The 26,618-nt window shown below is 53.6% G+C and overlaps 1 protein-coding gene across 4 annotated transcripts; it reads right to left on the minus strand.

Annotated features, from left to right (window-relative positions):
• Positions 1 to 1,428: 1,428 nt before the first annotated feature.
• On the minus strand, positions 1,429 to 26,316 carry CSNK2A2 (casein kinase 2 alpha 2). 4 transcript variants are annotated; one of them, XM_084533618.1, is made up of 12 exons: positions 26,103 to 26,313; positions 25,816 to 25,927; positions 16,248 to 16,349; positions 15,526 to 15,576; positions 10,179 to 10,238; positions 8,076 to 8,159; positions 6,964 to 7,074; positions 6,675 to 6,776; positions 6,171 to 6,271; positions 5,339 to 5,487; positions 5,043 to 5,136; positions 1,429 to 1,868 (listed from the first exon to the last, which is right to left on the minus strand). In XM_084533618.1, the coding sequence occupies exons 1-11, from the start codon at positions 26,204 to 26,206 to the stop codon at positions 5,060 to 5,062; spliced, it is 1,053 nt and encodes a 350-aa protein (XP_084389744.1). In that variant the 5' UTR covers positions 26,207 to 26,313; the 3' UTR covers positions 1,429 to 1,868; positions 5,043 to 5,059. The 4 variants fall into 4 exon arrangements, with proteins under 4 accessions (XP_084389744.1, XP_084389745.1, XP_084389746.1 ...); XM_084533619.1 differs by lacking the exon at positions 15,526 to 15,576 and having other exon boundaries at positions 26,103 to 26,316; XM_084533620.1 differs by lacking the exons at positions 1,429 to 1,868; positions 10,179 to 10,238 and having other exon boundaries at positions 3,590 to 5,136; positions 26,103 to 26,316.
• Between the last annotated feature and the right edge of the window lie 302 nt (positions 26,317 to 26,618).

Consider the following 26,618-nt stretch of genomic DNA (forward strand, 5'->3'; position numbering starts at 1 on the left):
AACTATGAGCGCTGTAGGAGGAAACAGAGGAAGCTTGGCTGCTGATAAGCAAGGGATCAGAAAAGAAATGGGGAGTGGAGAGGCAGTGTGTGTGGAAGGCAGTGGGCTGGAGCTCTTTGTCAGAGAAAGTCACGGTGGCATTGCAAGGTGCAAGAAGGAACAAAACCTGACTCTGGAGAAACCGGACAAAAAATGAGCCAGCAAAGAAGAGTTTATTTTTGACAAACAACAAGAATAAAAGAAAAAAGGAAAACGCTAGTCACCAAGAGCATCCTTTAGAGACCAACTGCTCTCTAACAGCAGGCAGGCAGCAAGTGGGGATGGGAAGCAAGGCCCAGCAGCGTCAGGAGAGGGATGGATGAGGTGGCAATAGCACTCATATAGAATTGTAGAGCATCCTGAGTTGGAAGGGACCCACCACGATCAGCAAGGCCAGCTCCTGGCTCCACACAGCACCACTCAGGAGGACCACCATGCTGCAGGGACCACGGCTCAGGGGGAGCTTGTGGTGATTCTTCCCCCTAACACATGCAGACCTGACTCGGCAAGGGATCAAGGGATCAAGGATCTGACTTGAACTTACCTGTACTGTTTACACCACGGTTACCTACCGCAGACCATCACGTACACATCCATGTCTGACTCCATGCCAGCACGTGTCCAAACGTGATACAACGAGAAGAGTGGTGGCAAATTTCCACAGCTACTCACGGGCTCCATGCACAGCCCAGCTCCTGTATTCCCACCTCAGCTGCTGCTCAGGGACAGCGCACAGCAGCACGGTGTGGGCCTGGGCCAGCAGGACCCACGGCTCGCCTTACCCAAACTCTGCTCCTGGGACCCTGGGTCTGACCTGCACACAGAGCCCTGTTTTAGAGGTCTCTTTGGCCTGGGCACCTTCAGTTACTGGGGCATAGAGGAAAAAACACACGGGGAGTGAAGGAGCGGGGCAAGGCAAGAGAAATGACCAACATATAATCTGGTCAGAAGGGTTAGACAGGAGTTTCAGGTTCAGAGTTCAAGTTAACAGCCCCCAACACTGGCTCAGAAGTGAAGGCTGCCTGCAGTGGCAGCGCTGAGGGGGAGGAAGAGGAGAGTCTCAGCCCAGGACAGAGGAAGAGAAGGAAGCTCCTGGTGTGCTGAGACAGACACAAACTAACCCCAAGGGTTGGAAGCAGTGGGTACCAGCATCAGAACCCAGGCTGCCATCCAGACAGGCACCTCCAGAAGAGTGTGGGGGGCTAAGAAGGAATCTCCTAAAGGTGTCAAGTGGCCCCTTCTGCTCTCACAGACTGTACTACCACCTCCTCATGCTCTCCTTGCTGAGCCCACCCCGGCAGTCCACAGGGGAAGGCTTTTGCTGCAGGCATCCTTCTGCACAGCTGGTCCTGCCCCACAGGGCTCCCTCCTCACTGAATACTCCTCGTATCCTTCTTTTAAAACGTTTATTCAACAATATAGAATTCTTTCCATTGTAATATCGAGCTGTCCATCACGGTACATCCCCTGCCACCCCCAGGCCTTGGCAGAGACTGGGGCCAGCTGGCTAACCATAGTCCGTCAGAGGCTGGGAAGGGGAACAGCCTGGAGAGTGGAGGTGAGGGAGGAGCGGCTAACCCACACGCGCTTGGCACAACCTTCACGTTTCCGTGCTTTCTGGGTCAGGAGATCAACAGGGAACCAAAGGCAGAAGAACCTTTTACGCTGGGACAGAAGGGCTGTGTTCATAAGAAGGTGAGTGCCATCGGGCCGGGCACGCTGCCCCGCTCAGCCCTGCCCAGGCTGCTCGGGCTGCCCGCTGTCGCTCTACGCGCGCCGGTAACGGTTCTCATTCTGCTTATGGAAATTTGGGAGCAACAGCACCGGACCTGGGGAGAGACAGGAGGAGGGAAGTGAGTGTTGTGGGATGCTGCCTGCACAACGAAAAGCTCCTCTGGCCCTGGTGGCGAGGAGATGGGCAGCTGCACTGCCCCACCGCTCCCTGCCAGGCCCAGCCATCCCCTCCGCTGAGCCCCCAGACACGGGGACAGCAGGGACCTCAGCCTGCTTTGGAGCAGGGAAAGCAGGGTGAGCAGGGAAAGCAGGGCTGAGCAAGGCGAGGGAGAGCTGCAGTCCAGCAAAGCAGCGCTTTCACAGGCAGCCAGACACAAGTTCAGGGTTTTTTTTATATCCCCAACCTCCTGCAGTGTCTCCCTCTGCTGCCTCAAACATCCCTAGCCCTAAGGGCCTCCGTTGTGTAACACCATTACGAGAGGCACCACCTCTGCCAGAAAGCTGGGGCCACACCAGCTGAAAGGCCAGGACACACACCAGGGCTCCCCTGCACAGCGTGGCAGCAGTCCCCAGGTGCAGGAGAAAGGGTACAAAGCTGCGTGTTCCCCAGGCTCCTCCCTTCCTAGGGCTGAGACATCGACTCCTCCAGCTCCTGGCTGTCCCTACAGGCAGGGCCACGCTCTGGTAAGATCCAGAGGAAAGAAGAGCTGAGAGCATGGAAGAACCAGCCTGAGCTGCAGCCAGGTGTGCGCACCATCACAGCAGTGGGAGTCAGGAGGCTCCATGCACTGCAACCACTTTTCCCTAAGGAGGAACCTGTCACAGCTTCTAGTGCCCTAAAACCAGTGTAGGGACATCTATCTGTTGCAGACCCCCTGCTAGGGAGGGCCTCTCTTTTCCCCTGCTTGAATGTTCCCTGAAGGCATTGCTGTCCCTAGTTCAGAGGGACAGGACTGCTGCTTCCTGAAGCATCACCGTGAAACTTCTCCATCAGGTTTGGACACTGCCAAGCACCATGTGCATTAACATCTGTCACCTATGGAACTTCCTCCAAGGAACTGTCTTCTTCTTCACGCCTCTTCTGCCTTGGTCAACACCTGAGAGCTACAAGGCAGGCAACTTCGGAGCACAGCAGCTTGGATAGACTATGAGAAACGTTCGCTCCTGACTTCCAATTCAATACTTGTTTAAAAACAGTTCTGAAACTGATACTAAAATCCCGAAACCGCCCCTATGGTGCTAGCAGAGCTTAAGAACACAAGACCTCAATGTCTCTCAGGTCAGGCAGCCTGGAGGCAGGGCAGGAGGAAGGTCAGAGGGCTGGGGGCACTTCCTCAAGGCTCAAGCAGCATCTGCAGTAGAGTTCAGGTTAGTGAGGACCCTGCGGCGTGGCAGCATCACCAAAGTCAGACAGCTCCTCAGCCTGGCCACCGCTAACAGAGCTCATGCACTTGTCACTTCCTGGGGCAGGAGCACACCTTTAGAGAGACATCCACCAGGGCTGCGAGGAGATAAGCATGTGGGTACACGCATGGAGAATCCACGACTTCCAGCCCCACACCAGTGACTCCTCTGACCAGACACGTTACGTGTCCATGACCAGCACCTGGGCACTGCCTGCTCCAGTCCCACGATGCACCGACACCTCACGCCTCCCCTGCAGCCCCACAGAGGACAGTGAAACCCTCAGGGCTGATGGCATGGAAGACTGCAACCGATAACTAAAGAGATCCCCAAATATTCGGAAGAGGCGGGGTAGAAAAGCCAACACGAACTTTCTCTTTCTGGCTATCCCACAGATTTGAGACAGCAGACGTTCAGACGTATAGATATTTATTGGTTTCAGTGAATTATACAAATGGATTGACCTGCTATCGATGCCAATAGAACTTTATTGGAATATGGAATGTAAACAGATGTTTCAAATAGAAACATTGCAACCTTATAAAAAATTAACTATTTCGACAATGCCGCAGAAGGAAATTCTGTGTTTAGGTGCTGGTGGGAAAACACTATCTCCAGCTTCTAGGTTTGAGCGTCACCAGAACCACTTGATGAAATTACACACAGAACAAGTAGAGGAGGCAACTGTGAATCGTGGGGCTATAAAGCCATCGAGGGATCTGATGAAAGAACCCGCAAGACGAACCCCCCACCCCCCGCAACAGAATCGGCACCCCAGAATTCAACAAGTGGCTGACTTTGTTAAAACACTATGTGGGATCCCAGGTCCCGGACCAGGAGCTGCACAGCCCTCTCCCCCACCAGACCACGCCGCCGTCTGCTGATCCTTCCCCTCCCTGTGCTCTCCTCCCAGGCCTCCATTCTGCTTCTCTGTCCTGCGGTGCCGGAGTGAACCGTGTCAGAGCTGCGCTCTGGCACGAGTCTGCATCTGGCACGAATTCTCATGGGAGCCACGTCATGAGGTACACGTGGTTGCACACCTATCACAAGAAGTCTTGGGAGTTCTGACTTTCCTGAGCTCAGTGGGAAAGTCTGGATAAACCCTCCCCTCTTCTGTCACAAAAGCAGCCCTCACATTCACAAGTTTCCAAAGCAGGTCTATTAGTTTCTTTTCAGAGTGAGCCTTTGTCAAACACACCTGGAGGGGGGAATCTCACCTCTCCCCAGCAACTCAGCTCAGTGCCTTAGTTTTAATGTTCCAGACAATCCTGAGATGCTGCTGGGTTTGTGGGTTGTTGGTGTTGTTTCTTTTTCATTTTTTTGTTAAACCTCCCCTCTCCCCCCTAGCTCCCTGGCATTTGCAATTAAAACTGGAATTCAAGGGCCAAATTCAAGCCCAGAGTGAGCAGTAGGACTTGGACCTCAAAGCAGAGTTGCACCTGCTGACCCCCAGCCTGAATTTGGTTCACCCAGAGTCTACAAGTCAGAAAGGCATGTTTAGAAAGAGGCATGCTAAGGGCTGATGGTGGAATGGCCAATTTGTCCCCACCAGCACGGTGGGAAAGACTGGACTGAGAAGGAAGAGAAGGATCCATAGAGATGTGAACCAGAATCAGTCATGTTGAGCCCTGGGGATATCACTACATGTTTAACTCTTGCAAGACCATTTGCCCAGGGCTTTGGTACCACAGGGTTAGAGTTACATTAACCACAACCACCAGAGAGGAACTGAGGTTTACGACCCCCCCCCCAAGGTTAGATTTCTGCCGAGTATAAAGGGGAGGGAAAGGGGGGGGGTCCTTGGTTCATTTCCCTTCACTGTGTGACCGAAGGTTTTGCTTTTATTTGTAAACATCTTGAATTACCCGTCGTTTTCCAGTCTTCATCGTGCTGTTGTCAGGCCACTGGAGAGCACAGCGTTTTCTGAACTGGGCTGGGACTGCTCCTTCACCACTGGATCTGCAGGAGACACAGACCAGGCAGGAAGAGGAAACAGCGTTTAGTAAAGAGGAAGCTCCACCCTGGCAAAGCCTTCCAGAGAAGCTGCCTTCAAAACCCCACAGACCTGCCAAGGCTTTTGCCGAGTGGGGAGCCGAACCTTCCTCCCCAACACCAGACCCTCTCTCCAGCCCAGCCGGCCCCAGCTCCTCCGCAGACTCACAGAAATAGGGGTGTTCCATCGCCTCCTTGGCAGTCAGCCTCTGTTGATGGTCGTATCGCAGGAGCTTGTCCAGGAGGTCTAGGACTTCAGGGCTGACCAGGTGTCTGTTCTCGCTGTGGATGAAGTTCTCCCAGCGCTTGCGGGAATGCCTGCAAAGGGACCCGTTGTCACCGCCCAGCTCAGCAGTGCTGCCAGGGCCCAGGGAAATCACTCTCCACTTCTGGGAAGAAACAGCTGCAGCACACACTGCCTTCAGCGCCCCCTCGCACAAGCTACCACTCAGTGAGCACACGCCAAAGGGAGAAGCCCTCTCATCTAGGCACAGAAGTGTGTGGATGTCAAACAGCTGGGAAACAGCAAGCTGGGAAGGGCGCAATATTGCAGTGTCTTCTGTCTACAGAGACTACACAGCAACATACAGAGGGCAGGGTGACACCCTTGGGACCAGAAGGGCTCTGGCTTGCCAGCCTGCCTCACACAGGCTGTCTTCGCTATCCCATCTACCTCGAGGCCTTTTAGAAAACCTCAGCTGGGAGATGTTGAGCCCCTCAGCCCACACTCAACTCCAGTGTTTACATCTCCACTTCTAGGATGTCAACAAACAAGAAAGGGAAGAAGCATGGGAAAACTCGGGGATCAGGGGAGAGGCAAAAGGAAGGAGCCTGTATTTCAATGACCTGCTGGGAGGCCTGAAAGCAACACTGGGATCCAGAAGATCAAAGCAGACCTTGGCTGAGAGTCCTTCAGAGGATGGACATCCAGTTCATTGCCCTCTCTGTTTTACGAGGTTAAAAAAAAAAAAAAAAAAGCTGCATTTTACTTCTCCACTTACTGGCCCAGGATATCATTGAAGTGTGGGTCCAGTTCTATGTGGTACTTCTTGAGATACCCATACAGTTCATCTGTGCCCAGGACCTTTGCGATGCGGACCAGCTGGAACAAAAGGCAAGTTGAAAGAGAGCAGAAGAGCAGGCGTGGAAGAAGGAGCAAATTCTGCTGGAGCAGTTACTATTGAACCTGTGGCTCCTTTCTGGTTTGATGCCTACAGACAGGACCGGGCACTGTCTTACAGGGGAGAGCTGCCCAAATGCAAGAGCTCTTCTTCTAGAAGCTTCCCAGAAGGAAGGAATATCTCCCTTGAACCTCACTTCTGCAACACGTGCATAAAACAATCTCCTACACAAGGCAGCCATGTGTAAGCCCAGATGGCTCAACTATGCACACAGCAACATCCTCCCAGCCTGGTGGTGCCATCCCCAGAACCCCCCCACTACACACATGCAGATGAACTGGTGACACCCGTCTCACTGGATAAGGCAGGTATCAAAGTCCTTACCTGGTCATAATTGTCCTGTCCGTGGAAGAAAGGCTCCTTTCGGAAGATCATGCTTGCCAGCATGCAGCCTAAACTCCACATGTCTAAACTGTAGTCATACATCTGAGGGAAAAGGGAGAGGCCGTCAGAAAAGAAAGCGATGCTCACCTTGGCCTGATTCCCCAACAGCAGCCGACAACCTCAGCCCTTTCACCTCACAGCAAGCCTCTTTCCAATCCTGGCAATGCCCTGAGAGGCAAAACCAGACAACCCACAGGTGGCTGAAGTGCAACCACAAACAGACTCTTACTTGGTAGTCCACAAGGAGCTCCGGTCCTTTGAAGTACCTAGAGGCCACGCGGACATTGTATTCCTGAGCTGGATGGTAGAATTCTGCCAGACCCCAGTCTATGAGCCGCAGCTGAACATGCGATAAAGAGACACAGAGTCAGGAGCCTCAGCATGAGCAAGCTAGGCAAAGCCGTGTCTGCCAAAGCCTCTCAGCCCCAGGAAGCAAACACGGAGGCCCAGGAGGTGCTCTGAGGACACGAGATGCTCTCAGCAGTGCTCTTCCTTCCCCTTGTCACCAGGCTGTGCTGGCAGAGCAGGCTCCAGCCTAGCGAGCTTCTCTGCCTCCCAGCTCCAAAAAGACCACCACAGCTGGGTGACTGGCTCCTTACCAGTGCCACCAGCCACAGCGGGCATAATGGTGCATTTTTATCCTGCTGTTTAGAGGGGCTGGGAGCAGGAAAGGAGGCAGGAGACAGCCCACCACATCTTGCAAGGCAGGCTGGCTCTTCTGTGGCTGTGGGGATGGAGGAGCAGCCGTGCTACTGAAGGACAACGGATCTAGGAAGAGCTCCCCCCTCCCTTCTAAATGCTGCCTTGCCTCTGCAACCGCTGCTGGTTCACATGGAGGGACCTGTGGAGCAGTAACTCACTGCTGCTGCAAATCCCTGGTCCCTTAGGAGGCAGGTACACACATCACCCGAAGAGGTTCGAGTACCACACCAGGGAGGGCAGGCTCCCTTTGCTGCCCATTTCCATGGCAGTAAGCTTGGTGCAAACATTGCCTTTGATCTAAGTCCCAAAAGAGGGGAAGGCACTGCAGGAGAGGCAGGCTGTGCTACACAAGGAGCTCGTGCTCGCTGGGTGAAATTATCCACGTGTATTGCAAACCAGGCTGCGCTTCTCCTGCCTAAGGTCTCTGCACCACAGACACCCAGCGTGGCTGACTGGGGAGGGGAGCAACCTCCAAGGCAGGGACTCTCACTGCGGTGCTCCACTGATGTGGATGCAGCTGGAGGGGAGCAGACAGAGAAAGGCTGAAGGGGTAAGGACAGCTGCCCCGGCTCTGGGCACACAGCAGAGTTTCAAGCTTCCCTGGGAGAACCCTGCTTGTGAGCCCTGGTGCCATCGTACCTTTTTCTGTTGGTGGTCTATCATGACGTTGTGGGGTTTGACATCCCTGTGCATGATGCCCATGCTATGACAGTAATCCAGGGCCTGGCAGACATAGACATGTGTTAGACATCGCCGTAACCACGGCGCAGCATTGACAATATCACAGACAATTCTCAGCTAGCAGCAAGAGTGCCCTGGCCACGAGGAAGTGCCGCAGCCCTGGCACAAGGAGCTAGCGCTTTCAGCTCTTACTCTGCACGTGGAGAGCTGGCAGCAAGATGGCATTCATCTCCTGCCCTACAGCAGTCACAGCCCCTGGACCTGTGTTCCCTGCAGGGTTTTGGGGAACGTGATGCAGAGAGGCACCCCACCTGGAAGCAGGCCCAGTGCTCCAACCTGGGCAGCCCCACGCTTCCTGGGTCACAAAAGAAGAGCTCTTCTCCCCAGAAGGGGACAATTCGTATGCTTGTACAGCCTGATGGGCTTCCAGTGAAGGCTTTCATTGGTGTTCCAAAACACGCTTAAGCTAGAAAGTCAGGTCTGCTCATTTAAGCCAAAGCTGTGCTTACAAAAGGCAGGTGACAGCACGCAAGGAAGAGTGGCACTGCTTCAAGCCTGAAGGCAGGAGCCCGCAGAAGCTCTTCAGCTCTGTGACCTTGCACCACTCACTCCCCTCATGCAGCTGTTCCCTTGAGCGAGGAGGTGGCAGTGTTTTCTCAACTTGGAGGGGAAGGGAGACCCATCCATCAACACCTAGCAGATGCACCGAGACCTCCGGTGGCACAGGAGGGCACAGTCTGCAGTCATTCAATATGCAGGACATCAGTGCCAGGCAAGTTACATTGCCCTTGGGTCCCTGCTGCAGCGGGAAGCACAGGAGGCAACAGCTTCTATCGCAGCAACGCTGCAGGGAATGACACCTGCAACGTCACCAGGACTCACAACCAACAGCAGAGTTACAGCAAATTCTGGTCATGCAATCTGCAGGTCTGGAGATCTTGAACAGGTTGGGCAAACTGCTTCCAGAGGTGAAGCAGTTCGGTATCTTGCTTGTCCCAAGGCTGGATCATGTAACCCTTATCAACCCTTCCAACCTAAGCCTGATAAACCTGGGCTCCCTCCAGCAGGAAGGATGTTCCCTTGCAGACAAGTGGAACACGCTTGGGGGTGCAGAGAAGAAAACCTCCCTTGTGATCACTAGATCTCTTCCAGGTCATCTCCTGCAGTCCCCAAGCCCCAAAGCACAGAGGGCTTTCCCTCATCTATCCCACTCATCCCCAGGGGCAGCAAAGCTGCCAAGTGCCAGCCAAGGAGTCCCAAGACCCTGCTGAGACCTGATACAGACAGGCTGCTGCTCCAGCAGGGCAGCACAGCACAGCCCTGGGATGAGCTGAAACCTTTTGTTAGACATTGGAACAGGCTGCCCAGGGAAGTGGTGGAGTCACCATCCCTGGAAGTCTTTAAAAGACGTTTAGATGTAGAGCTTAGGGATATGGTTTAGTGGGGACTGCTAGTGTTAGGTCAGAGGTTGGACTCGATGATCTTGAGGTCTCTTCCAACCTAGAAAGTCTGTGATTCTGTGACTCTATCAGCCTAACGTGCCTCCCTAATGCCCCACTGCCTCCCAGGTCCTGCGGCCAGCACAGAGAGGCTGTGCAGCATGTCACACATTTAAATACTGCAGCAGAAGCAAGCCTGCAGTAGGCAATACCTCCATCCTGGTCTCTCTGTGGTTCTAAAGAGTCCCCAGTTCCTCATCCCACCAATGCCTCTCAGTGCTTTCACTGGGTCTGGCTGAGGAGTGGTTGTCCTCACAGCAGCCTGCTCGGTGCCACAGACACAGGGAGGCAAAGCACAGCCCTGCCTGGCCGCTGGCAATCGGACACTTCACAGGGAAGGCACAGACCCCAGAGAATCAGATTGTTCAGAGGTGACTGAAGGTCCCCAGTCTGGCTATAATGCCCGACAGATCATTTCCTAAGCCTCCTCTGGTGTTGAAACGTGGACTCTGCATTGGACACGAGAGAAGTAACTGCTTAATAGCACGACCCCAGGAACCCAGCTACTGCCTCTCTCATTCCTAGCCTCCACGTCCAGACTGCCATATGCAATGCCACTCACCTTCAGCAGCTCATACATATAAAACCGAATATCAAAGTCTGTCAGGATCTGGTACAGTTGCTGAAATAGATTCGGGGAGGGAGAAAAAAAACAAACAGAGAAACAAAAATAAATACTCCGGATTTGAATTAGTTTCATTTCCTGCACCCCACCTGCCACCAAGCATCAATAACCCTACTCCAGGTCCCCCTGTGAACACTGTCACGCCTAAGGGCTGTCCTGGGTTCAGATCTGCCAGGGCTATGCACTAGGAAATCCAGAAAGGAAGCAAGAGCTCCAATGAAAAGCCACTGGGATCATTCAGACCTGTCATGACTTTTTTCCAGCAGCAGGCAGTCGAGCTGTCTGTCCAGGGAGCAGACAGCAAGGCCCTCCGAACACGCTGGAGCTGGCACAGATGATCCTGTTCACATGCAATGTCATCACGATGGCTTGACATCAGTAACATTCAGAGCAGGCAGACAGGGAACGCACGGGCAAGCCTTCCAAGTGCTCAGAGTGGGGCGGGGAGAGGAAAATATTAACCTAAGGCAGCGTGGGGCTGGGAAGCACAAGGGGTAGAGGGCCTCGGAGCAGAGGAGGCTCCCCTCCCTCCCAAGACAAAGGGGAATGCAGCTCAACAGCACAGAAAAGCTTGTGGGAGCGAGTAGAGCACAGCACAGCCTCAATGAAGTGCATGTTGCCAGCACACATCCACCACCCTCCTCTCTCCTGTGTCCTTCTGCTGCCCTCATTACTGCTGGGGAAGTGACAAAGATCCAGGCTGCACTTTAAGCTCCACCATACCACCAGCACAGCCACTATAAACCTTGTCATCCCGCTGCTCCCATGCCAGGTCACGACTATCCCAATGTTTGCCTTCTGCTCTCTGACATTGGCAGCTGTGCCAGCTTGGCACCGTCAGGCAGTGCTGTCATCCAGCAAAAGCAAGGTGAGACACCAGGGCAGTGAGAGGGCCAGGAAGGACGTGCATGAGACACCCACAGCAGGACCAGACCCCTCTGTCCTTTCTAACAAGTAAGGATCATCTCACAGCCCAGCTGATGGGTTGCATCAGCAGTGGAGTTGACTGCTCATCAAGGGCACCACCGTCATCTCTGGGAAAAATACCACGGCAAGGGACTGAAATTCACATTCCAAGAAAGCAGTTCTGGTCCCGGATCCTCTCCAGGCCCAAGGCGAGATCCTCATAGATCCTCATGATCCTGCCATGCTTAGAGGCTAGATCCAGACAGCCCCACCACCCCCAGCACAGCTCCGAGAAGTCATTTGGTAACACACAAGTGTCGCTTACACATGAAGAGCTTAAACGGCCTCCAGGATGCAAGCTGTGTTTTATTCTCACGAGCTGGGATAATCCTAACACTTTGGAGCAACCCAGTCAAGCAGACAAGTGAGCAGGGAGCAGAACCAACGTAGCCACAAGCTACAGCAGGCACAGATTTCCTGACTGGGCCGCGCAGGGCCCTGTAACGCACGTCCCAGGGCGTTATCCAGCAGACATCCCTAGAAGAGCTGCCTCCAAAACCAGTGCTTCTGACCCTCTTGCTGTGCCAAGGCTGGCAGTGCAGCTCCACTTACTTCAGGAAAGCCCCTGCCTGAGCACGCTCAGCCTCACTGCCCCAAGAAGGCTTCGACAGCAGGCTCCGAATCCCCTTCACTCAGCCTCACACGGGAGAGCAGACACTGCCTTCACAGACACATCCCGCGCTCTGCTCTTCCAGCTGGCTCTTCGGAAGACAATTATCAGAAGTATCACTGTGGGTTATCGTGGCCTCAGACCCTGCTGGAAGACGTGCTCACCCCACTTGCCAGGAGGCCTCAGAGACCTGGGCTGCTCTGCCTTCCCCACGCAGAACACGAGGAACAGCCGAACGCGCCCTGTGGTAACCTCCAAACCTCAGCTTTTTGTGATTTTTTTTGAGTCACAAAGGAACTAACCTACCGTAACTAATTCTGTTAGCACCTCAGGAGGCACTGATGGCCTCCTAATTCTTCGAGCAACGTGGCTGGCTACCTGCAGCAAGCAGCATCCACAAAGCTCCCAGCAACAGGAGACAGACACCGTTTGGGAATGCAGGCCTCCAAGGCATCCTGGCTTGGGCAGCAACACGAGAGAAGAGAATCTTTCATATTTCTGCATCTCCTACCCAGGGCGACTATTTTTTACACTAACCTTCAGTAAAACGCACACAATTCCTCACAGCAACTGTAACTGCCCCCGTGCCCACCAAGGGGAAGGTCTGACCCCAAAGCTCTGTCCCCACAGCCACAACAGGCTGAACATCCCGAAGCAACTTTTCATTGCTTGCCTTTTTTGCTCGTCTCCTCTTCTTCCAGCCTCAAACTTGCTGATGTTTAAGAATGAAATAGCAAACACAGCACTGCTCCCGGAGCCTCTGCCCCTTTCCACATACAGCAGGATATGTTTATTCTAGAACTATTCTAGTTCTCCAAACACGTTATTCCTGTGATGGCAGAACTGTCAAGTTTAGAAGGGACCTAGCCAGGTAATTTAAGACAAATCAATTCTAGAGAAGTACTACATAAGCCTTCTGTTTATACCTTACACATTTAAAAATATCCCAACCTGCTGGGATACAATCTTGCACTGATGGCCTAGAGTTGTCCATAGCCATGGCTGAAGCCCCCCCGAAACGCAGCTCCTGCCTGTGCACAGCAAGCTGAGGAAAGCCATCAGCCATTTCCACAGGCACGCAGACACAGCGACAGCTGCCCTTTGAACAGGCACAGAATGGGTGAAAGAATTAACATTCAACAAAAATAAAATAATTTTGTTGAAGGAAAGGAGAATACTGAAAAGGAGGCATCCAAGCTGTGAAGAACGATTTCCAACAGGACAGGGAAAGATGTAATCCCATAAGGCAGGTGGCAACCGCCTGCTGTACACAAGCTGCCCTGGGAATGGCCTCAGGAGCCCCTCCTGGACCCTGCCAGTGATTTCTGAGCAAGATGTACAGTGCTCATCTGTACTGATGAATCTAGAAGTCAAAGAAGAGACGGGCAGATCACCAGCAGCCACCCCAAAAAGAGAAGAGGTTCCTATCACCAGGATGAGCTCTCAACTCCAGCAGAATCTGGCTGCCCAGAGAGACTAGGACTGGAGAGCAGAAGGGACAAAGAAGGACAGTGACTCTGGGAGCTTTCTAGCCGCTTCACGTGTAGAGAGATACATCGAGCCAAGACCTCTAAGACAAGTGGTCTCATCTATTGTGTGTGCTTCCTGCTTGGCATCACTTCAGAGCAAGGGAAGACGCAGCTTGGGAGCCTCTATGTAGAAGATATCCACAGGCACCTGTGTCCAGGAGCAGCTCTGCAATCTGCCAGTTAACTGCAGCCCTAGGAGCCTCCCCAAACAAAGGAGCTCACGCAAGTGTTGCTTGAATAACCCACGTGTCCCATGCATGGCTGGTGAAATCTGGGTTACAAATAAGCCCTGAACATGAACAGCATTACTGCCTGCCCTGGGGGGCTTGCCTGCATTCCCCAGACAAAGTTATTCCTGCCTTGCACCAGCCAGCATCAGGTGAAAGCAGCAATTCTTTGGACTTGACTATGAATCCGGACCTCCTCGAGGAGGCAGGCTTTTGCTTAGAAGCCCAGAAATGATCTGCCGCAAAACCATCCAGTCGTTTCTAATGCAACAGCCAGAGATGACGAGCACTGCTGCTTCTGCTGAGGACAGGTCAGTGTTGCTTTAGTGGCTGCAGAAGAGCCTTTGACAGCTCCCAGCACAGCTGAGAAGGCTGGCCTACCTCATGCTCCAAGCCTTCTGTTTTTCAGGCAGAGTCCCTGCTGGCCACCAGTCTCTCTACTTCATAAACACTTTTCAGTTTTTGGGTGGTATCTTTGACAAGAAGTTTTCCCTCTAAGGACACTGGAGAATGGTGCAATTGTATTTTGACCATTAAAACATTTAAGAAAGGAAAAAAGCTCCAAATATGAAGTTGAAAATTTCCACAATCAGCCTTACTAACAGTCCCTGGATCACCAGAAGGGAAGGTGTACATTCACAGCATACACAGCACTGGGACAGACCAGCTGATGCCAATGAAGCCCAGACACACCGAGCCTGCTTTAATTAGCCCTGAAAGGTTACACACAACTCCTCTCATGGCTGGTTACTTGGAGGTAACACTCTCCTCCCTGCCCAGAGCTGTTAGGGCAGACACTCCTGCACGTCACTATTATTCTAGACTCTCCAGTAAGTCTCTGCGTGAGATTAAATAGCACTAACACCGCCGCTGCCAGAATGGCTGCAGTCCTCGCTGCCCGCTGTGTCCCACCCAGTGGGATTAATCTCGCCAGACAAACTCCAGGGGATGGAAACAACACGTGCTGCCTCGCAGCTCGCAGGGCTGCAGCAGAGACAGTCTGAGGGCCAGGTCACAGGGCCAGTCCTCCCCACCAACACCAACCCGGAGCCCTCCAGGTGCTGGGTGTACCTGTTGAGGCTGTATCCTGCAAGGTGCACACCTACGTAACACTCCTGTATGGACAGGAAGAAAAGAGCACTGTCCTATAGTACAAAATGGAAGAGAGCTCTGAGAACTGCAGGAAGGGGTGATGCCTGGCTTTCTAAAGGTAACTGCTCAACTTTCCACCACTGACTTAGTAACTTCGGATAAAGACTCACAAGGGGGAAGCAAAGATACCATTAAAAAGGTGTGGTCACTGATCGTACATCCCTTTTGCATCTCAATTCTCCTCTGCCAGCCGGAAGCATTTCAGCAGCACATGCAGTTGTAGGACCCCAGAAGGCCCAGACAGAAGGACCCCAAGCTTTGGAAAGGAATAATACTCGAAGCTCCCCAGAAACCAGAATATGCTGCAGCCAAACAAACAGAACAGCTCTCAAATCTGCTCCATCCCTTACTACCAGGTTCACTGGCAGTGGGGAAGCTGCTCTCCAGCCCCAGCCACCCCATGGTCCCCAGGTCTGAAGGATTCCAGCACAAATCAGCATCACCTGCTCCATCAACTGGACCGCCATAAGTAGGACATCATTATCGGGTAGGGGTGTTAATTTGGGCTGACCAGATAGCACAACGGTGATTAGTAGATTTAGAGGGAGGTAGGAAGATCTAACCTGTTAGGCTTAACCCTCAAAGCTGGGAGGCCACTCAGCACGCAAGGCTTTTGTTGCTTCTCAGTATTTAGTAACTTCACAAGATTCTCATTTATGTGGAGGAAGGAAGGTGAAGCTGACATAAGGAACAAACCCAAATTTCTCCCCATAGCTCTGGAGAAGCATCTGACAGCCCAAGAACACAGCAATCTTAACAGAAACAGGAGGCCTCCCCCCTCCACACACAGGCAGACTCACCTTAAAATCTGTGTTATTGATGTACTCAAACACCAAAGCAGGGGTCTTTGACTGAGAGAGAGAAAGAGAAAGAGAGAGAGAGAGAGAGTGTGTCATGGTTTAAAATGCCCTCTTGACCTTTTTTGGCTCCAAGAGACCTGGGAAAGCTTTGGCTTCCTGCTCAGCCCTTACTGCAGAGTGGGGCAGGAGCCTGGCATCCCTGGATGGCAGCGAGCTGGTAGTCACAGACCTCAGTCAGCTGCTGGTCAGAAAAAACTTCCTGGGAACGGGGTAATTGTGGCAGTGCAGACAAAGGATATGACCTCTGGTCCAGGACAGCAATCGGAAAGATGAGAAGTGCTTAATATCCCATTGCCCTGAAAAATCTTTATGTTCCAGATGCCAGCCAGAAGCTGGAAGGCTGCAGTTTCTGCTTGCTTACAGCAGATTTGGAAGGCCACAAGACTTCTCTCCCCCATCAGCCACGGGAAACTCACAGGAGACACAGGAGGTGTGTTAAAAGAGTCTTGGGAACTCGGAGAGGAACATTAACTCATCCGAAGTGACCCATCTCAGGAGACCCCAATGAAGTAGGTGCCGGGTGCCCCTGTCAAGGGGGCAGAGGCCCAGTGAACTCCTAATCCCAGCAGAAGTCACGCCAGCCGTGTCCCAGAGGATGCCCAGGGCTGTGCCCACAAGCAGCAAGGCAAGCCCACCGCACACCGCAACGCACAGGTACCTACCACTGGATCCTTGACGGTGTCAATCAGGTTGATGATGTTGGTGCCACCACGCAGGTTCTCCAGAATCTTCACCTCACGTTTTATCTTCTTTTTCTTCACTGGCTTAAATAGACAAAAGCAATTAGAAGTGAGAGTCCTTTCAGACATTAACAGCGATTTCTGCCACTGATTCCGACTAGATCCCAATACCTCCCCTATTGCCTGCTCCCACCCTCACCAGGGAACATTTTTAGCTTCGAAGAGGAGACAGACACTTTGAACGAACTAGGATTTGTCTATCTTCAGTGAAAGCTTCCCAGCCATCAGAGGAAATCAAACCACTCTAGACAAACAATTGTGACTCCAGTAACTGTGGTTAAGAGCACCTTGGACTGCTGTGTGGCAATCCTGGCACGCTAATTCTATGTTATACATTCAGAGCCAGCGGACAAACACGGCAAGCTCTCATACCTCAGCTTTGTTTACCAGCACAAAACAGTTTTTACTTCTTGCTCCCAAGGCATTTTTCCCAACAAGCACTTCAATCCAGCAAAATGACAACCTGAGAGTCTTCAGCACCATGATTTCCAGTAAGCTCAGCCACTGCTGTACTTAACTACGATCGAGTGTTTCACAGCCACCCGAAGAGAGTAGACCCAAGTGCACGGCACGCCATCGCATCTGTATTCCAAGATTATTTTTAAAGCATGCAGACATTTCAAGCAGGTTTTGACTCCTCTTCAAACCCATGCAGTCCCAGGAATTCCCTCTGTAAAGTAAGCTTTCTCTGGACATCGCCCTGCACGGAGTGACAAAGAACAGCTGCTCCCAAGGCACGGGCCTGGAGGTTGGATCAGCTTTTACACTCTGCTGATCCAGCGGTTCATTGTAATGAAAAGGAGCCATCATTTCTGTAACTCATACACTCCCAAGACAAATTTAGCTCTGGGCAGCTTAGAGCAGCTATGAAGTGAGACTTTATTTAAGCCTTGGCTAGTGACCAGTGTGGGCACCACCAGTTGCATACCACTGCTGGCTCCAGCAGTCTTCCTTCCCTGCAGAGCTGGAACGGCTCCTTCTGCGCTTCTGGTGCTGCTACAGAGACATCGGACAGGGACTGGTAAAAGCCTCTCACGCTACCTGTGAGGTTTGCTCCTGGACACGTGCTTTCTCAGTCATTTAGCTTTCTAAAACATTCACCATCCAGCACAGAGTCCGGTCCGTGAGGAAGGAAGCAATGGGGAACAGCAAAGAGGTAAGAAGCACCTTGCCAAAGCGACACAAGTTCCCAGATGGCAGCAGCTTCGGCCTTCTACAGAAGGGATGGAGAATCACAAGAGCTCAACAGCTTGTGCTCCATCACCTCGCCTCTCCCACAGCCTTCCATGCTCTGACGATGGCTGCGGAGCACCGACGTGGCAGCTTGCGCTCACGTTAGATGATCTCTGATTTCAGGCCACTCAGAGGAACGTACACGCAAACGGGAGAAGGAGCCAAAGCTTCTCATACAGTCAGAAAACACGCCATTTATCTAAGTGATAAAATATGCTGTCTCTCTAGGCTCTCCAGGTAGCTTCAGATTCAAATCCTGCTCTCCTCCTCTTCCAAGTTAAAAGGCAGGAGCCAGACTTTCAAGTCAAAATACGAGAATCTCAGCCCTAAGCAAAGTGCCAAAAATAACACCTGTACTGGTACAGGGAGTGTCAGCACCTTGCAAAGCCACTGTGGAAAACAGCAGTGAGATCCTCCACAGCTGCCAGCCAGAGCTGGAGCAGCGAGCAGCAGGCTTCACTGGGAAGGGGGCAGGAAAACAGCCTGGGGCAATACCAAGACACGCTTGGAGCTGGCATGAGGTCAGACAGGCGTGGAGACGGAGCCAGAGCAGGGAGTGGAAATGAGCAGAAGTCAGGGCTACATTTCTGAACCTGCGATGAAGATGCTTCGTTAGGGACTAATTTCATTTATGTCAGCGTGGCGATGGACACCATGCTCGCATCGCCCACACCCGATATCACCAGAAGGCAAGATGGAATTAGAGGATGTAATGCAGTTACCCTGTTCGTCCAGCAAGGCAGATGCATACACGAGATGTTTCCTGGGGACCTTCAAAGAAGGAGCTCGGCCACTGCTGTCCTGAGCAGCCCGGCTGTTGACAGATTCCTGCACGCATCAGAGCCGCTCTGCTGTGACATTTGCACCTGACTGCGAGCTGAAGCAGGGCCTGAACACAGCCAAGGGGACCCAAAGGCCGCTCTGAAAGACCAATTCCTTTGCAGTGCAGCTGTTTCAAGGGCCTTTTGCATTAGCTAAGGAGGATACACCTCAGAGATTTCCACCAAGAGCAGCATCTCTGACATCACCAAGGGGCGACACTTTGGCAAACACCGTTTCAGCAAGAGGGAGAGTTAAGAACTGCTTGCATGTTTTCCTGCTAAATTACAGCAGCACAGAGCTTGGTCGAGGCTGCCTGCATGTGGCTAAACTAAAACACATCGCTGATTCCAAGCCTGGAGCCTTGCATTATCCCATCTGGCAACTCGAACGCCTTGGTGCAGACCCCTCCAACACAGGGCCACTGCTGTGGGGTGGCCAGAGCAAGCTGGGCACAGCCAGGGGAGCTCTGCTCACCCCACTACTGCTCAAATCACAGGCGATCAGCAGCACAGCCGCCGAGCACCAGGGTTAAGCCTGGGTTGCTACAACTCAGGGCCACCCAATCCGTCTGCCCGAGGGTGCCGACTCCAAACACACACGGATTAAATGTGAACTAACAGGGGCTCTCACGGCCTCCAACCATCTGCCTCTCCCAGCAGGAATAGCTTCTAAGACACCGGCCGTTGCAGCCAGAGCATTTTAGCTGTACTGACTGAAGGCTGTTTTATTACTCAAGGCTAGGAGCAGCGGCGTTTCAGGTTGTGTCTCCTACGTGGCTCAGTGCGCTCTGTCCTGGGAGGGCTGTTTCCCACAGAGCACCAAGGCACAATTACCTGCTCCGGAGTTTGACCAGCCTGCGTTTGTCAGGCAACGTTTTAGAAAGGTGCTGACCCCAGCTCCACCTGTTCCCACGGCAGAGGCATTTCAAAGCTTCCTTCTGGGATTCTCCAGTGGCCAGAGGGAGTCAAACCCTCGCTGTGGCCTTTCCCTCCGGCAGGCACCAGCGAGGTCCCTCTGAAGCACCAATTTCCATGAAAGCTGCAGAAACTCGACAGCTTGGAGACTTGGTTTGGTTGAGATTGGCCAACCAGTGCAAGAACTGCTGGAGGGGAGGGGGAGAGAGGCTGACAGGCAGCAGAATTGCGTAAGGCTCGTTTCCATAGGAAACCAGGCTAAAAGACATGTCTCAGTTTAACCGTGTCTACACGGGGAGGGGTTTAATCACTTCAGCTGCAGCAGTACCCTCAGAACGACACGGCTGTCTGGCACTAGCCAGCTTTCCAGTTTCCCAGGAAATTGCTTCTTTCCTTAGCCAAACTAGCAGTCAGATGGCTGCAGGTAGGGGAGACAAAACGCACAGCTCGTGGCTGTACAGACAGGGCCAGTACCACCCAAATACCCTCACCTAAAGGGATCAGACAGCATCACAAGATGCTGTCCCATGCCAGAGGTGAGAAATGGCACGGGGTAAGCAGCTGCTTTGCAGCCAGGTAGCTGCAGAGGAAACACCTCTCTGCGACTGGGAGGTCAGGCCCAGGGTCACTTGCTGTGAGATCACAAACTTGTAAGCAGGGAAGGAGTCCAGCTGCAGCAAACACCAGCTGGGAGCATTAACATTGTTTGAAACCTTTACATACAAGACGGCAGCCATCACTTCCTGTCTCGAACAAATAGATGCCTGCCTGGTTAACCATCTTTTTGGGTTGGTTTCTAAAGCGAGCGGAGCACGCATCTGCCAGATTCTTCAGCTCCAGCCATCCCCAACAACCTGGGAAGCCATCACTTGAATTCAACACAAGACAGAATTTTTTTTATCCCAAGTTTCACAATGAGAAAGAAAAACAGCGACCAGGAAAATGTGGGAAATCTGAGTTAGAATCAAAGCAAAAATAACTTTACATTAGCCGAAAGCAGGCAGTCAGGCAGGGCACGGGCACTGCCCGCTAAGGAGCACACAGGCTGCTCTGAAGGAGCCCTGGCTGCTGGGTTTTACCCAGCAGGTGCTCTGAAAAAGAACAGCAATCAAGAAATACAAATCCAAGAAAAATAAAAGTCATTCCATCCACCACACAATAATAATAATAATAAAAAACTCTATTCTTTGCCCACCAAACCTGAACAGCTCAGAAGCACCCCAGTACTTGCAGTGAATGAACAGGCAAATCTCAGCACCACACAAACACCAGCAGAAGGCTCGAGCAGCATCCTTTTGAGAGGCTTTAAATGTTTAAAAGTTGGCACCACAAAGTTATTTGTCTCCAGCAAGTATTACTGAAAGGATCGTAATAATCAGCCTATAAAGCCTGATGCCAATTGCTCAATAGGAAAATAGGCTCCAGAGCAGCAGTGCTTATTTTGTGAGACATCAGATGGGAAACCCAGCCATTATTTTCAGAAGAGCTACAAAAATCAAGGAGCCCGCCTGTGTTAATATTCGTAAGATGCAAACAACTCACCAAATTCCATCTTTGCACCTTACAGCGTCTCTCACGGGCATTCTGATTTTCCTATCCCAAGCTGCTCTTGAATTTTACAGGAGTCGAAAACACACACACAAACAACAAAAAACCCCAGGCTGAAACTACTGAAGCACTTTTGCTTTTTAATTCAGGTTAGGTACAGCATTCCAGCAAGTGCTTTGGGGGCAGCACCTCTCCTCCCTGCAGGACGCCTTTCCCGTCCCCACAGCACATCCCTGAACCAGCCCTTCTGGGGCTGCAGCACTGCCCTCCGTGCACTCAGACCGATGCAGTCAGCTAGGAGACACAGGAGGATCAAGCCCTGATCCCTCCTGCCACCGTTTCAAGGAATGAGAAGCATTCACGTGGGCCCTGCCCTAGGACACCGCAAACAGACACAGTGCTGTAACTCATCCTCCTCCTCACAGGAGCTGCAGTTTTGCAGCTCACCAGTTCCTTGTGGCGAAACACAACCGGGAGAGTCACCAGCTGCATCTCCAGGCCTCCGAGGGACAGTTGGTACAATTTCAGCTGGTCCCAGCTCCACACAAGGCTGGCCTCCAGCTGCTGCCCGTGCCAAGCTCGGTGTGGGCAACTGGTGTTTGGAACAGGAGAGTTGTGCACGCTGCTCTCCTGCAAAAGGGCTCGCTTCAGTACTGACAGAGGAGGAAGTGGGCTGGGGAGAGCTGATTCAGTGAGTGCAAAGGCAGAAGCAAGAGATGCAGATAGCTACCAGGAGCAGGGATTGAACGGCTGTGGTGCTGGAAGGTCAGTGATGCAGTCAAGAGCTCCAGCCCTGAGGGACCGGCATCATCCTATCGGATTCCCCCGCGCAACCCCTTCTGCACAGCAGTCATTGCAGCCCCCACCCAGAGCACACCGATAGATGAGGGCTCTGAAGCTTTCAGAGACAGCAGAAGAATTACCAGAGCCGCAGGGCTACCGTCCCCTGAATGGTCCTCCAGCAACTGGAGTTCAGTTCTGAAAGGGCCTCGCTGCAGCCCCTCGTCTGAGCAGCGGCTCCAGAGGGCCCACACAACCCAGAAAGGGGAAGAGGGGAAAAACAAAAACAAGTAAGAATGCACTTGTGAAACTGCGTACATGGTTGAAAGTTTCAGCTAACGGACTCAGCACAGAGGGACAAAAGCCAGCGGAGGAGAAAGGCACCATTTAACCACTGCTGCAGAGCCTCCAGTCCCTCTCCTCGCTACCACGCTCTCTTCTTAACCTCAGCCTGTTTTGCCTGTTCAGGCAGAGACCATACGTGGAGAGGTCTCTTTATGTGGTGGGTTTAATGCCCCACAGGCAGACAGACTGCACGTGGACACACACAGGCACGAAGGAGGATGACTCCTGTAGAAGGGGGCAAAGTGGATGCCGTGATCTCCACGTTCAGGTGGGTGAAGAGCAGTGCAAGAGAAGGGGCTGTGAAGAACACTGAGCTCAGCTGGAGGTACCTCACTACAGCATTCTTGCCATAAAGGGTCACCCAGAGAAGTTACCAGCAAAGTGAAAAGTTATCTTTGGCTTTGAGAGTGCCAACTCGCAGTGCTGTCCACATCTCCTAGGAACACTGCTTTTTACCCCAGAAGAGCAAGGCACAGGAGAACAGGAGACTGCAGGCACTGCAGAGCATCCCTCAGCTGGCTGACACGGGGAGTTCATCAGAGACAGCACGACAGCTGGAGGCTGGCCTCAGCGCTCCAAAAATCCGTGTGGTTAAGATATGAAGGAGTCGAGATGTGAGATGTGCTTCGGGTACCTGCACTGGGTGTGGACAACACAACTCACTGCACACAAAGATGTCTTAAGCTTCCTTAGGACATGAAAAGAAATCTCAGGCCTCATCCTGGAAGCCAAACGTTAGCATCACATTTAAGCAAGATGCAAAAACACATAGGGCACATTCACGCATCCCCTCTTCCTGGTCTGGCCCTGCCCTAGGCATGCAGGAAGCACACCCAGAGCTGCACTGAGCACAGCCAGCACAGAAAGCCCTCAGGAACCTCCTGCACCAGCTGGAGACAGCAGGAACACAGCTGCCTCCGTGTCCCTCCCAACCGTGAGGGGCAGGCACAGTGCTGAGCACTGCACTGCTACAAGGGGACTTCAGCCCCATGGTGCTTCCCCAACCCGCCCTGAAATTTTCCTGGAAAAACAAACAAAAAACCATGACTAAGAGCATTGCACTTTCTAAGAAAGGCACTTGACCTCAAACACTGCCATCACAGTCACCTGCATGATCTTCATTCTGCTCCTTCACTGACACATCGTGGTCACAGCTAATGGCACGGCCACAACCCATTTTCCTGCAGGATTATGCCTGGACCTGTACTTGGGGTAGCAGAACAGAAAGGCAACGCCAGGGAACTGGGATACGCGCATTATACGAGACCATGAGGGCTCGCTGCCTGGGGCACTGTGATACCCATCAGAGCCATCAGCTCCCTCACCTTGTCCACTGCTTAAGCCATCAATAGGGCACTTGGAGAAACGCGGCATTTAGCTTCCAGGAGAGGAAAAGCGGTTTATCTCGGTCACCCAGCACTAGACTGGGACCTATGCTCTAGTCTCAGCTTTGTTGAGGCTGAGGGACTTGCCCAAAGTCACACAGGAAATCTCTGTGGCTCAGTTCTGCATCTGAGAAAGGGTGATAAAATTTCCTGACCTCTCTGGAGGAGGGTACAAGATGTTCAGGTACCGCAACACCAAAGAAGGGGAGCAAAACGTCAGGGGAAGTGCTTGCTACACGCTAACTCGAGTGCAGTACGGGTAAGCTCCTTCAAAGAGCAGGGCTGGGAAGAGACAGCAGTCACCTCGCGCGGCACGGATATTAAAATCACGCTAATGCTTAACAAATTGTTCTCTCCAAGAGCCTTCAATGGAAAGGAGCGAGTGCTCAGCAGCCACATCCACCAGCCAGCACCCGTCCCGCCCTCCTGTCACACAGGAACCTGGAGGCTCGGTTGCGTTTCCCACCCCAGAGAACCCAGCCTGAATTACAAGGCACAGAGACGCCCAGCTGATGCGCTGAGGCTCCACCGTAGATAGATGTAATTACATTTGCAATTAAGTTTGAGCCCAGCTACAGGAAACCAGAGGCACTTTCCACAGTTCGGGGCGCTGTTATTGCCACACTTTGCAGCTCTTCATACCGCATACAACGCGGCGCTCGGAAACTCGCTCCTCGCTGACCCACTTTCCACGGAGAAGAAAGTTGGTGCTCATTTATCTGGACTTTCTGCTTCTCCCTGCTCACTCGCAGCAATGCCGTCCGCATGTTAATGCAGGCGGGGGTAGCCAGGGGAGCTGGTGGGAGCGCCATCCACGTCAAATCTGGGCCAACCCAGTCCCTCGCTTACAGGGCAACACGTAGAGGCCCCCAGGAGGAGCACCCAGCCACCCCGGGATGACTCTCGCCAGCTGACTCACAGCTCAGCGCTTACAGCTCCCTGGAGAGGAGTTTGGCAGCCACGGGGAGAGGAGCATCGCTCCAGGGGAGGCTCTTCAGGCTGGTACGAGGTAAAGAGGAAGATTTCTGAAGACCTTCCCTGCAGTCGCTCTACCTCTTGGTGCCTTTTTATGTGGGCCGAGACCTGGACTCCCAGAAAACCACAGCAGTCCCAAAGAGACCATCAAGGGCTCCAGAGCAGCATGCAGAAGTGCAGTTTCCTCAGCCTAACCACAAGCCATCCTGCCATAAAACTCATCAGCTCTGCACTGGCTACCTCCGACTACTCTCTCTCTCAAAACACGCATTGTTGCTTGACCTACTTTAAAAAAAAAAACACACAAAAACACAACAAATGAACAACAAAAAAATGTAAACACAAAAGCCACGCAAAGCATCCACAGGTGGGGGAAGCCCCAGCAGCATTCCAGAACTCAGCTCTGCACGGACACGTGAGCCTCTTTTTACTCTGCGTTGCCACCAGCCACGGGGCTGCCCCCAGCAGCTCACCGAGCCACCACCTGGACCACAGCTGAGGCAGGGATGCGATTCACTCCTCCAGGAGGCAAACGGGCGATCACTCCTTGCCCCAGAGCTGTGGCTGGACAAACCATGACAAGCGTGGCTTCAGCCCGCCACAGATGTGTCCTAGGTTGAGCTCCGAGCCTCCTGCGCTCTGAGGATCAACGCGTGCTCTTGGGGAACAAGTGCCAGGCGCTGCTGGTCCAACGAGCAGCAACCACAAGCGTCATCCAAGACAAAACCAAAAGCAGCTCAGCTCTAACCTTTAGTTTCTGCGTTTTGTTGTTGTTGCTCTCTGACCACGCCGCTTCCGTGCCAAACACAGGTAACCCCACGCTCAGCCACCCCAAGCCACAACCCGTTACTGCTGCGTGAAGGCCGCCACATCCCGATCCCACTGGGGTGAACACACCAGGTAACACACGCCACTGATGCTGCCAAACATCCAATGGCCTTTTTCAGTCTCTCCAGGTTTTCACAGTATTTTTGGCCTGTCTGTAGGGAAGTTCTCTCCCATGTAACAGATCCTCTAAGGACTGAAGATACAACGTTATCTGCTTTACAAGCACCCCACGGCCTCTCTCTGAGGAGGTTGTGGCCTGAGCAGAAGGCTGCGTGCCAGCTGCCTGGGGGTTAACAGAAGGATTCCCCCTCTGAGCTGTGCCTTCCTGTTGACAGGGCAGTCTGGGGGCTGTTGAGATGCACTGTGCCAGATACGATTCACCAAAGGCGGGCAGCACACGCGGTGCTGCTCACACATCAGGGCCCCGAGCAGTGCTCCGGAGGAGCTCTCAGCCCACAGCAGCCTCCAGCACCACCAGCCAGCAGGGGTGAAGGCACCAAAACATCCCTGTGGCACAGGGCACAATAAAACCATTTCCAATCCAACATCCAGCACCAGATGAGATAAAAAAAAGAGTTTTGGGGTGAGGGGCAGGACCCCACAGCCCGTTTCCACCACCCCAGCTCCCTGCCGGCCCCGGCTGCCAGCCGGGACACTCACCTTGAGGATCTTCACCACCACCCTCTCGTTGTTGGTGATGTTGATGGCCTCGAAGACCTCGCTGTACTTCCCCCGGCCCAGCTTGCGCACCAGCTGGTAGTCGTCCTGATTGCTGCGGGCACCGAGAAAAGAGAAAAGGGGGGAGGGAGAGGGGGGGAGAGAAGGGGAAGGAGGGACGGGGAGGGGAAAGCGGCTGAGGGGCGCCGGCCGGGGGCCGCCCCCCGCTCCCCCCACACCCCCGGGGGGAGGCGGAGGCCCCGGGCAAGGGGCAGGGGTCCCGGCTTTACCCCCAGCTCGGGACGTGCGCCTCGTAGTCCCAGTACTCGCGGCTCCTCAGGCTGTTCACCTCGGCGTACACCCGCGCCCGGCTGCCGGCGGCCGGGCCGGGCATGGCGGCGCCGGGCGGCGGCTGAGGGAGGAGGAGGAGGAGGAGGAGGAGGAGGAAGGAGGGGAGGGAAGGGAGGAAGGAGGGGGGCGAGGCGGAGCTCGGGGCGCTCGGGAGGGAGGCGGCGGGGCCTGGGGGGGGCCGGGGGGGGCCGGGCGGGGCGGGGCCGGCCCCGGGGCTGCGGGCGCGGAGCTGGGGCCGAGGCCGGGGCCCGGTGCCGGCGGCTGCAGCCTGGGCCGGCCCCGAGCGCCGCGCAGCCGACCCGGAAACGGCGCCTCACGCCCGCGCCCCAGCGCCGGAGCCGCCCTCACGGCAGCGCCCCCCGGCGGCGCGGAGGAGCCCCGGGCGCGGCGCCGCCCCAGACCCCGGTTCTTCCCCCCCCCCCCCTCCCCAATCTTCTCCTTAGGTTGTAAAAAAT

The sequence above is a fragment of the Aythya ferina genome (assembly GCF_964211825.1).
Source record: "Aythya ferina genome assembly, chromosome: 12".
In the NCBI taxonomy this organism is placed as follows: Eukaryota; Metazoa; Chordata; class Aves; order Anseriformes; family Anatidae; genus Aythya; species Aythya ferina.